General features: G+C 40.6%; 1 protein-coding gene across 6 annotated transcripts in view; it reads right to left on the reverse strand.

Moving 5' to 3' along the window:
• Positions 1 to 11207, reverse strand: part of macrod1 (mono-ADP ribosylhydrolase 1) — a 127989-nt gene extending 116782 nt beyond the window's left edge. For 2 of the 6 annotated variants that reach the window (XM_067599491.1, XM_067599488.1), the window contains exons 1-3: positions 10672 to 11205; positions 9327 to 9425; positions 8472 to 8582 (exon numbers count right to left, since the gene is read on the reverse strand). In XM_067599491.1, coding sequence (XP_067455592.1) covers positions 8472 to 8582; positions 9327 to 9425; positions 10672 to 11092 — 631 coding nt within the window. In that variant the 5' untranslated portion in view covers positions 11093 to 11205. Of the gene's footprint in view, positions 1 to 8471; positions 8586 to 9326; positions 9426 to 10671 lie in introns of all 6 variants that reach the window. The other 4 variants (XM_067599487.1, XM_067599489.1, XM_067599492.1 and 1 more) reach the window with 3 other exon arrangements.
• Between the last annotated feature and the right edge of the window lie 909 nt (positions 11208 to 12116).

Raw genomic sequence — 12116 nt, forward strand, 5'->3', positions numbered from 1 at the left:
AGAATCTCAGAATCAGTGTAAACTTTATTAAGTATTCATTGTGGTGTACTGTAAGTACTCTGCCCTGCTTCTGACCTGGCCTCTCGCTGCCACTGCTTACTGTTGACCTTTATGATTAAAATCTATACAGATCAGACTTACTCAAATGGATTTTCCCCTCACACTCTTTTTATTGGCTTCTGCACAGCAAATCCTCTTTCTGCATGTCCATTTGGCAAACTCTCCACTGTTATTTTGTCCCGGTTTAGTAGCTGGTAGAGCAGAGAGGTGAGCAATGTAGGGCTAAACTTTTGACGCTGCATCATATTTACACTAAAACTGAAGCAGCATCAGCAACACCAATTTGCCTCTGTAAGTGCTTGCGTGTACAGACAGTACAGACAGTTGACAGGCACATCGTGAGAATGTGTCCATTAGTGCTGCTTAACAAAGCACAAAGTCAGCGCGGTGGGGATACTGCTATAGGAACTAAAGCTAAGGAAGAACAGTTACCACAGTGGGGAGAAACTGTGCAGTTCATGAGGGATCTGTAACCTGTTCTGCATCAAAACAGCAGCTCAAGAACCAATTTTACTTTTCAAGTAAACAATACAACTCTATCTACATGAATTTTTAGTAGATCGGTTTTTATTTCATCTTACCATAATCTAAGCATCCCTCATGCATCAAAAAACACATGCATAAATATACTCAACCCACTTCATGGTGTCTGTTTTGATGCTTTCTTAGAGCACACACACACACACACACACATATATAAAATATTTGTCTGGAATAGCAAACTTGGTGTGACATTTTGCATCTTGTAATATGTGCCTATCCTAAAAGGAGCTGACAAGAGCTCTAGGGTAGATGTATGGTAACTGCAGCAAAGAGAGAGAGAGAAAGAGAGCACACACTGAGGGGCCTTTGGGACCTCAGTAGCACGAGCAGTCTCTGTTCTGGGCTTTCCATCACCTCCTCAGACCCCGGTTACTACCAGGGAGGCTGGATGGATCACAACAACATGCCTCCCCTGATTAAAACTTTAGATAAGTGACTCGATGACAAAGTGGCAGTCATCTCAGATGAAATACAGCCTTGAAAACATTAATTCCACAGGCGAAGAAAAAAAAAAAAAAACGCTACTGCTGGATACAACTTGATTATACTCTTGTAAGTGCTACATGATGCACATACTTAAAACAAACAGACACCAGCACTACAGACTGGAGTAGATACTGTGGCATTCAAAGTAGATCAGTGAAAAAAATCACTTAATCCTTGGCCTGATGCTGGAAAATCCCTTATAAAGTGGTTAAGCATGCAAAGATTCCCACTGTATGTTCCCCTATTACTCCAGTCAAATGAGGAAAATGCAGCTCAGGTGAAATTTGAGAAAGAATTTTAGTCGCTCTGAAGCAATTTAGAACAACAAGTCAGGCCTGACAATCTCCTATACACATTCTAGCAGCATGGCGAAAGCAGGGATGTCTGCCAGGCTGATTCTGGCGCTAAGCACAGCGCTAAGCCCCATTGACAAAGCCAGCTAAGAATCAGTGAAGCCTTGCAGAAGAAATGTGTGACGCTGTGCCACTGTAGGGTAATGCTCTTGTAAGGGGCTCTACCTGCAGAGCCAAGGGTTCTCCTGTATTATCCTCTTAAAATCACCAAACAGGATCACTGAGCACATCCCTCTCCCCTTTCTCCTCCAGCTGTTCTAGCTGACGTCCTGCTGCCTGCCTGTCTGTCTGTCTTGGGTCCAGTCATCCGTGCCTTCCCAACGCCCCCTGTCCCTTCATCCTCTATAACCCACAGCCAGCCCCACTACAGCTATCAGCCATCATCAACCATGGATTCCTCTGGAATCAATAAAAGATGCTCCACCGCTGGGTTAAATTTATATTGCACCCGATGGAAGCATCCAAGCTCAAAAAACACTGATGTTCAATTATTGATGCCTACCCAGTGCATCTATCCTCATATAGTGCATTGTAATAATGAAAAATTAAGTTCATATTGGCGGGTTTCTGCTGTACTTTTTCTGTTGATGGCGATGTTCAATTCAAATTAAATTGTATTGTTCAAGTAAGAACATTTTATTTTTAAATATGTATTTGTTTCAGTCGTTCTTTACGTTTTACATATAACAAGCAAACACTAAAGCTCTGATTATGATATTAGACTTTACCTCATTGCTGTACAGCGGAGGCATACCACCAACATCATGAAAAAACAATGCACTTTATGAAATAAATCTTTCACTTTCTGGGAAAAAGAGCAGATATACTATTTCACGCAGTAAATGCTATATTTTTTATGAGTGTGGCTATTGTAAAAGTCGTCATCAACTACCTGAATTGATCACAAGATCCACGTGCTGAACAATTACCTCCTCCATATTGGCCTGAATAAAAATATATTTTTTTAATCTGGTTGTATTAGATTCAAGGAGAAGATATTCAAAAGTCTTTACACATTCACTACCGCATTGGTGCAGTAAAAAAAAAAAAAAAAAAAGCTTCTGTTTGACTGGAGCGAGGCAGTGAGCTACCATCGCTTGACAACTCCAGCTCCAGGACTGACCAACGTGTCAGTCATCAAACATCTATCAAGCAGTCAAGAAATACGCCGTCACTGAATGTTAAAAGATGCCAAACCCAAGAAGACAGTCTGAAAAATGTTAACAGTCAGAGAAAAACTTTCTATACTCCGAAAACTTACTGCTTGACAGGAGAGAGTGAAAATTCCTCTTACTATACCAGCCATTATTTGGTTAGAAATTGTGATTTCATGCTTACTGTGTGTTATTTATTTTTTATTTACCTGATTTACCATATTCTATGTTTATTTAAATGTGACATTTCAGAAGAAATTATTATAATTTTATGAAACATAATATAAGACTTAATAGGCTACAGGAAAACAAGCGGTGTCCCCACATCACACAGCAAAAGCCACATATTTAATTTAGTGAGGCGCTTGTTTAAACAGTAATCTTGTAACTACATCGATAACGAGATGAGACGCATCTGGATCTGTCTGATTCAGCTCAGCGGGGGGATTGATTGATTGACTGACTGATCAACATATGTTAATTAATCAGACCTTATCCGGTTAATTTGATAATCACCAATGTGATGGGGACACATGCATGATAAATACAGGATTAGCCCACCTTGTTTTTTTCTTATCTTTAGACAATTCTCATCCAGAAACAGCTGTTGTAAATTTTATGATCAGAGTTGTCTTACACTCAGGCCAGTATAGTAAGTATTAAAGAGTATGAATGAATCCCCGGTAATACAAAACACTAATGCTTTGTACTTGAGTTCCACTTTTCATTTCAGTTCAATTTTATTTATATGGAGCCAAATCACAGAAGTTATCTCAGGGCACTTTTCACATAACAGGTCTAGACTCTTTATTTTACAAAGACCCAACATTCCCTCATGAGCATGCACTTGGCGACAGCAGCGAGGAAAAACACCCCTTTAATGGGGACTTAAATGCTTCCGACTACACATCCAAATTCTTATTATTATTCCTGATGAGTCAGACTTGAACCTTTGATTAGCATCTCAAGTTCTGATAATTTTGTGAATATCAAACAGCTTTTTGAGTTTCCCATTAGTCATAACTGGCTTGTTTGTGCCTGCAATTTTCTGGCTTCTCTGAAGTAAATGTTTGTCCTCATGAGCCACAGTGTTCCTTTTTAACAACGTACGTCACACGATGCTGATGGCAACATGACGTGTTTTCAAGGAATTTGTAGGTGAGACTTGGAGCGCTGCTGCCTTCACCTGCCTCATGAATTTCTTGACCTTTTTTTTTCCCCTCCTTCTCTGTAAACTTCCCGCCCCTGCTATCCATCTCCTCATCCAGCCATCCATACTTTCTTATCAGAGAGGAAGTTACAGTATAGTCTAAAGACACTGGCCCTCTCTCTCTCTCATCCTGTCTGTCACCTGGGGGCCAGAAAAACTATTGGCTGTAATCTTGTATCTCTCAGCTGTTGCCACGGTGAGTGGGTTTCCAGCGCCAACCGACAGCTTTATCTCTGACCTGCAGAGAAAAACCTGGGAGACCCTATCTCATGCACACACGCACACACGATAGGACACCTGCACACAAACATACATCACACATGCTCCACGATGCAAGACACACACACACACACAAAGCCTTCATATCATATTCATAGAGCCAGGTTTGTGTGTGTTGTCTGTTTCTGGCAAAAGCAGGTGCAGCTGTGCACAGGTGTACATACACGCAGACATACATGTATGTAATCTTGTCAGTACATCTAAACACGTGAGCAGAGGTGTGACGCACACACGTTCAGCCCCGTCTAAACACACACACTCCCACCGACTCTCAGCAAGCAGAAATTGTGACGATGACAAGTGGTTCGGCTCTAAATACTGAGATAGGACCAGAATATTCTTTATCACTTGACGGTGCACGGCTTAATTTTAGGGACAGTTTTTTATAGTCTAGCCTGAAAGATTTATCAGCAGACTTTGCGGCTGCATTTAGTCTCACACATGGAGTCAGCTTGCACTGAAAAAAAAGGACATTACACAAAAAAATACTGAGAGAACTTATAGGTCGAGTTGTTAAATTTTTTTCAATTAAGCTTCAATTTTATGCGGAGGAAAAGGTAGGCCAAAACAAATGGCATTTAATGTCAAAGACGATGAACACTACGGCGGCTGAAAGTACAGTAATTGCTGGAATGGAAATGAGGAATAAAACTTTTGCGAGTTAAAAATGCAGCTTAGTAGAGCTAAGCAAATTTGCATTTAATCAATTTGAAAAAAGGTTTTAATGCAAAGTTAGTTGCCGAGATGTCGTATCCGCACACACACGCACACACACACAGTCACACACATACACACACTCCTAGAACTCATCACTCCAACGACATTTCATTGTGCAATCCATCTTAATCAGCTAGCCCATCAGAGACAATATATCCTCCCCTCCATCTCCCTCTCCTTCTCCGGACGGAGTGATTGAGGGGTGTAAAGAGGAGGATGTTTCTGCCCCCCCCACCCCCCCCCACATGTCCCCCTCCCCACACCAGGACGGCTCTTAAGTGCTTGTGGGTTTTTATGTTTGTAGTGTTTTATAGGAGTGGGCAGGAGCCAGGGGCTGTAAAAGTGTGGAAGGAAGGAGGGAGGGTGGACGGGGAGGAGGAGGAGCGGGAGGAGGAGGTGAAGGAGGAGGAGGAGGAGGAGGAGGAGAAGGAGGAGGAGTGGAGAATTACTGTAAATCCAATCTTTATTGAGAGCAATACAAACGACAAACAGCGCTTCCCTGCAACGCCCAACTTACCTGATCAATGAGTGCTGACTGAGGAAAGGAGGGAAGGAAGGAAGGAAGGGAGGAAGGGAGGAAGGGAGGAAGGGAGGTAAGGAAGGAAGAAAGGAAGGAAGGGAGGGAGGAAGGAAGGAAGAAAGGAAGGAAAGAAGGAAGGAAGGGAGAGAGGGAGGGAGGAACAGGGAGGAGCTGCATCCAACTAAGTTTCCACCTGTTAATTCACAGACCTCCAGTGTTTCTTGTGTCTGTATCTGCGCGTATCCTCACGTGTGTGTGTGCGCTTCTCTGTATGCATACGTGTGCGTGTTTTCCGTGTGTCTACAGTCAATTGCTCACCACCAGCCAGGCCTGGAAGCCCCCCTTCCAACCAGCCTACCAGTCTGCCAGTATAGCATATAATTGGCCACAGTTGGCTTCAATTGAATGTTTGCTGCCTTAGGGGCTAAATGATGCTTCAAGGCCTTTCAGAGCAGCCAGGAAAAAAAAATCCACAACACTCCCCTCCACATGTCAAAAACCACAGGCGCTGGTTTGGCTGCTTTCTGACTGCTGGTGTTAGATCTGCAACAGGAGAGTAAGTTTGCGAGCAGTTTTTCTAAATGAGTGTAACTAACTGTGTCTTCTATAATTGCTCTGTCGTCCCTCGGTGTCTGCTCACTGCTCTCTTTTATTTTAATGTCATATCTCTTTAAGTTCGACTGACATCACTCGAAGCCTCTTAGTCAATCAGTTAGTCATCAAGTTAAAAGGTCAGTCGCTTAGTCAACAAAATGACCACAGAGAGAGTCAGCTGGTCAGCCAATCAGTTAGACAGAAAAAGGATGATCGGACTCTGCTGCCCAAAACCCTTTGTGGGTACCCTGTACCTGCTTGTTGCCATGGCAATGCAGTCTGAGATTTAAATACTAGCCTGTGTCCTCACCCTGCCTCTCTTTTATCTTTTTCTTTTCACTCCTCCAGACTCTCCTCTTGCTTTTTTTGTCAGTCGGTGTGCTGACTCTCTCTCGCGTTCTGTCTCTCAGTCATGTTTCCTCTGGCGTTGTTGTGTTTTTCAGTCTCCCGTCCTCACCTTGCCTCGTCCTCTCTCTCGCTAAATGACACTTTACTAGCTGTTTCCTCTTGTTAATTCCATGCTACTTTGCAACGCAGGACTCTGTAAAAGCTCTTGTAAAACACACACCCGAAAAAGTCGCCTCGAAAGACACACAGAGACACATACAGACAAAGACAATTACTTACTCTATGTAAACACATAATTACTCCTGGCCAGATGCATGCATGAATGTTTTCAAGCACACACATACACACACACACACACATACACAACGACAAGCAGTAATGGCATAAATGTGAGTCAACGATCAACATATTCACTCAATGTTGGCACAGCACACACCTGCTGACAGTCAGCTGCCAATGGAAATCTATCATTTTCTGCTAAAGCCTCATCATCAAGCATCATTTAGGCATGCTGGCCTGCCTTACTCTGCCCTGATACACCGTCTGTGCCAAGACACCGATTAAATTTCCCCCCCAATGCCCAAACAGTGTGGGAAAAGGTCTTGAATGAATGAACTGGCTTTTGGCGCCATCTAATGGTCACTAGAAAAACTCTGCCATACTTGTAGCTGCTGCAAAACATTTTTAAAAAGGCTATTTTGACTGCTTGAATCGAAATTTATTAGCATTTGACTAATAAAGTTTATACCTTGCCATTATTGGCTTTTTATAACAAATTTGGTATTGGCTTGTCATTGTCATTTACCTCAGTTATGATGCTTTCAATGACAGTTTGTTACAGTCAGTATTACATCTCCAAATGATTGCATTTCTCTATTCAATGCACTTTCACTTACATTCCACTATATAAAAGTTTTACAAGTAAGTATTGACATTCTTTTTATGATTGACCTGCAAATTAATTTTCTCCTTGTTTTCAAGTTTTTTTTCAAAATTACAAGAATGATTTGTGCACAATATGCTCAATTATTTTATTTTTATTCAATTACAATATGGAGTTTAACCGCTTGGCAGCAATGGATATGAATAAATGGGAAAAAGACAGACAACAGTAAGGCTGAAATAATCAGCAGATTTATTTATTGACAAATAAATAATTAGAAGCAACAAATCAGAGGTTTGTTTTGTTGTTATAGAATATGTGATGTCCTAAAACAAATGGCTAGAGAATACAACATAAACGAGCCATAAACAAGCAATGTGTTTGGCATACAATACCTGAAGAATCCCTCCAGGCAAAACACGGTTTGTCTACAGAAAGTGTCCCCAAGCCACTCATTTTGTGCCTTTATGGTATTATAAACTAAGCCTAATGTATCCCCAATAAACCCATGATTAGCTGCGTTCACTGACACCTTGTTTCTTCCAGTTTTTGAGCAATTTCAGTCACAAAACACAAGCTATCGCTAGGTTTAATCAAGCAGTTTGGTATTTAGCCTTTAAAAGTCACATCCCTGATTATTTTTCATAGTTCCACTTCAAACTAATGTGTTTAAAATCAGCACTGGGACTTCACATAAACATTAGACCTGCTTTCTGGTTGCTCTGCCACTCTTGCAGTTTCCAGGGAGCCAATCAGCAATTCCCCTGAAATTTCAACCATTTTGTTTTCCCTTTATTCTTGTGCACAGTATGTGCAATTAAAGAAAACTTCACAGTACAAACATTCTGGTAACAACATAAAAGCCCGTAGTCGTCCCTCCCACACACTGAGAAAACACCATAGTCATAATCACAACACAAACCGCCCTCACAGGTGTTTTGTGCTAAATTTATGTACATGCACACTGAGGCACTAGATGGAGGATGTGCTCAGTTTAGCACCAGACTTTTTAATCCATAATTCTTTCTCATCTTTCACCCTTTATCTTTGTTCTTTATAGTTTTTGTGTGCATATTTCTTTTATGTTTCCCCCTAAAAAATGTAATTAGTAGTGCTGCAGTAATTATCTAATTTCTAGTAAAAATAAAACAATCTTTTCTCTCATCTTCATTTTATTTTATTCTTTTTCAAGATGTCAGTGTAGCATTGTTAACATCAGATTTAAAAAAAGAACACAGCAGCTGACCGTCGGCCACCATGTTTGATGACAAAACCGAAAACACAGACTAAAAACAAGTCTTCACTCATCTACACACACACATACCTGCGTTGACGATGGCATCTATCTCCAGCTGGGTGATGTCACCACTGTAGAGGGAAATCTTCTGGTCCAATTTCTCATTCCTGGGATAACGACTTTTCTCAGAACCAGCTGCTACTGAGACACACACACAATCAGTATCAACAACAGTTTTACATACGTGTCTGGTAAATTTGCACAATAAACATGTCAGTGTTAAAATAATAAAATAATCAAAACTCTAAAACAAGTGGTTAACTTAAAAGTAGAGAATGATAAAAAGGATCTGTGTGTATATACTGAATATATCATAATCTACTCTACTACTATCTACTGGTGCAAACATTTAGATTTCAACACTCATTTTATAGATTCAGTTTCAAAACCGACACCTAATTAACTGACTATCATTATGTACTTACAATATTTGTAATGTTGACTGCAGGAATTTATTGTGAAATGATATGATTATTTAACTTTACAAAACTGCTCTATAACATTTGCCTAAGACAAGAGTGAGATCTTTAAATTGGGGTCACTGGACAAAAGTAACTGAGGTACCTCTTCGACATACTTGTGTCCTTTTATCAGTCTAAAAAAGCAAAAATGTTATTGTTCGCTTACAGTACTCTGGGAAAAGAGCCTCCATATAGGTTCAGAGAAAATTTGTGTGCATCAGAAGCTTCAAAACATGTATAAAATATTTCATACAAGGTTCGTTAAAGTGTTTTTGTTTTACAAATAATGCAAAAATATGCCACATGGCTTCTTGATGTGCACTTTGATGTGGCCAAATATCTGACACTGGAAGGAGTGCTCATGTCTTTGCACCGCTGCTTCTTGTGCCTGAATGACGGTGACTGTTGTTGGGTGTCTGACCTGCTGTAGGAGTCCACGCTTTGACGTCGTCCAGTGGCACAGAGCTAGGAGTCCTGTAGTACTGACGCCTGTCCTTCACTGACAGAGACAGCAAGAAGTCTGAGAGAGACAATGGAGAAAGAGAACAGACAACAGATAAATATAAAAGAGAAACATGTTATTTTTGGTGTGTAAGACTAGGAAAACCTAGCTTATTGCACTCATTGCATTAACTCCTCATGAACAACTTTTATTCAGAAAAATGTAGTGTGTCCTTTAAGATGATAGTAAAGTGTTGATGTGTGGTTCAGTGTAGCTTTTGCACTCAACCACAAAAATTCAGATCTTTTCTAATCTAGATTGATATCTTGTAGACTGCAAAAATGTTATGGTAATATTTCACAGGCATGCATATAATCATACATCTACACATTATACTTTAGGAATGAAACAATTAATGAATTATTTGATTACAAGTCATTTATCAACAACAAATATTCCATCTTTTCATATTATTTTAAACAGAATCTATTGGTTTTCAGTCTGTTGATCCTCTAAAATGTAGTTTAAAGACATTACTTTGGGCTCTGGTAACTTGTGATGGGCATTTGTCAGTATTTTTGACATTTTAAAGGTTAAAAGACATCACACAATTGGTTACACTTCTCATTGACTGCAGCTCTACTGTATTTATATAATACCTATAGTATTTTTAGTACACTTTGCTAGTTAGTGCACTCTAAACTCAAACAAATTAGAATAACTCTTTTGCATTAGCTGTGATAATTATTTGGTCAGATTCTAACATGGTTTGCTTTGTTCCTTCATTTTGTATCATTCTTTATTGATTACCTATTGGTTTTCAGTCTGTTGATCAACTAAAATGTAGTTTAAAGACATTGCTTTGGGCTTTGGTAACTTGTGATGGGCATTTGTCATTATGTTTGACATTTTAACGGTTAAATTATTAACCAATTGGCTGTAAAAATAAATAAATAAATAAACAACAACAACAACACTTTTCATTGGCTGCAGCTCTGACGTAGGCTATTTATATCATTCGTATAGTTGTTTTAGTAGGTTTATAGTGCACTAACTATTTTAATATGACGGCAGGTAAATTATTATAAGTCGTTAGTTATTGTTACAGGTTTAATATGTCCGCATGGACTCACTGCTTTGCTGTTGATTATTATTTGGTGTTATCATCATCATGTAACATCTGTCAGGCTGTGACAGGTGTTTCTGGTCATGTGACGGCACACATATTTCTTCTCACTTGAGTTTGTTGACAAGGCACCCTGCAGTAACCAACTGTTTAAAAACTGCAATTAAAATCTTCTCGGGCCTGGTAGAATAGTCTCACCCTTGGTCTCCTTCCAGTCTCCCTCAGCGGAGTTGAGGTTAACTTTCAGGGCCATGGCGGCCAGCGTCCCGGTGTGGAGAGACTGTACAAGCGCTGCTGCGCTCACTCCGAGGGCGGTACCGAGGGCAACCCTGCCCAGCCAAACTGATTTCCCCCGGGGTGAGGAGGAAGGACTGCTACCCTGGCTGGACCTCCAAAGTGCTCTTGTTGTTGTTAAAAGCTTCTCCGCTCGGGGTGCAGCGTGAATATGGCCGCGGAGAGGACTTGTTGCTGGCTTCCCTCCCAGCTGGGGGCTTCCAGGAGTGAAGATGTGCTTGAACTTGATACCGGCTCTCTGGATGTCGGTACGGACACGGGGCAGAGGGACGGTGAACAGCGGGGCTCTAACATATGAAAATAGAGCTGACATTTGAAGTGCCATGCCTGAGCTTACGGTTCGTGTTACTTGAAGCTCCACACAGAGGCCAGAGTCGGTCACACCGCGGGTAGCTTTCGTTTTCGACTCATGAACATCACTCACCTCCCATGTGCCATTTTGTTTTGGACGTTAACGTGTGGAAGGTACCATAAACATTCATAAGGGGTGACCGTTAGTTGTCTCAAAACGACAAAAAAAGCGTCAATAATAATCATTACCCTGTCCAGTGCCACAATAAAAGGATAATTATTATCACAAGTGAAAATGTAATGATATAATGTCAATAACGTTGCTCTATTTTAAATTTCACAGTGTAAACCCCGACTCAGATGACATGGTATAGCCGAAACCAACGGCCACAAGCCAACGCCTACTTCAAATACTGTCGGAAATACTGGGATTGCGAGATATGGGCACACGTTGCCAAACAAAGTGGTGAAAATACAAAGCTGTGACTTGGTGTAACGTAGTTTAGACGTGGATATGGACTTGGGAGACACCTGTCTTTAATTACAAAGTGAATTTATATAATATTATGGGGGATTTTTTATGGGAAAGCCCCAAACAGCCTACCAGCAATAGGCTATACAAAGGTTGTATTCTATGGTTTTGTCACCTCCCAGCAATAGCATAACTGAGTGCCAGTAACGTTGGACGAGTTTGTAGTTTAAGAAAGGTTAGATCATGATTTGAAGGCTGGAATATGTGTCCCAAAGCCAACCAGTGTTAACCAGGGTTAATCTGTAATGTCAGCAAGATAATCTGGATTTGTTCCACAGACAGGAGACCTTGTGTTTCTGGAAATTATCAAGTTATTGTCTCTCAAAGTTTATATCTCACAGTCCAACAAAACCTACAATAGCTGCTTCTAAAATTCAGATTCTTTATCAAAACATAAGAAATTGAACCCATAACACACACCCTAAAACTACTCATTGCTGATCTTGTGACACACAGTTTCACTAATCTATTGTGTGTGTGTGTGTGTGTGTGTGTGTGTGTGTGCGCGTGGAGTTCACAAAGGGAG

Source organism: Thunnus thynnus, chromosome 9, assembly GCF_963924715.1.
Source record: "Thunnus thynnus chromosome 9, fThuThy2.1, whole genome shotgun sequence".
Classification (NCBI taxonomy): Eukaryota; Metazoa; Chordata; class Actinopteri; order Scombriformes; family Scombridae; genus Thunnus; species Thunnus thynnus.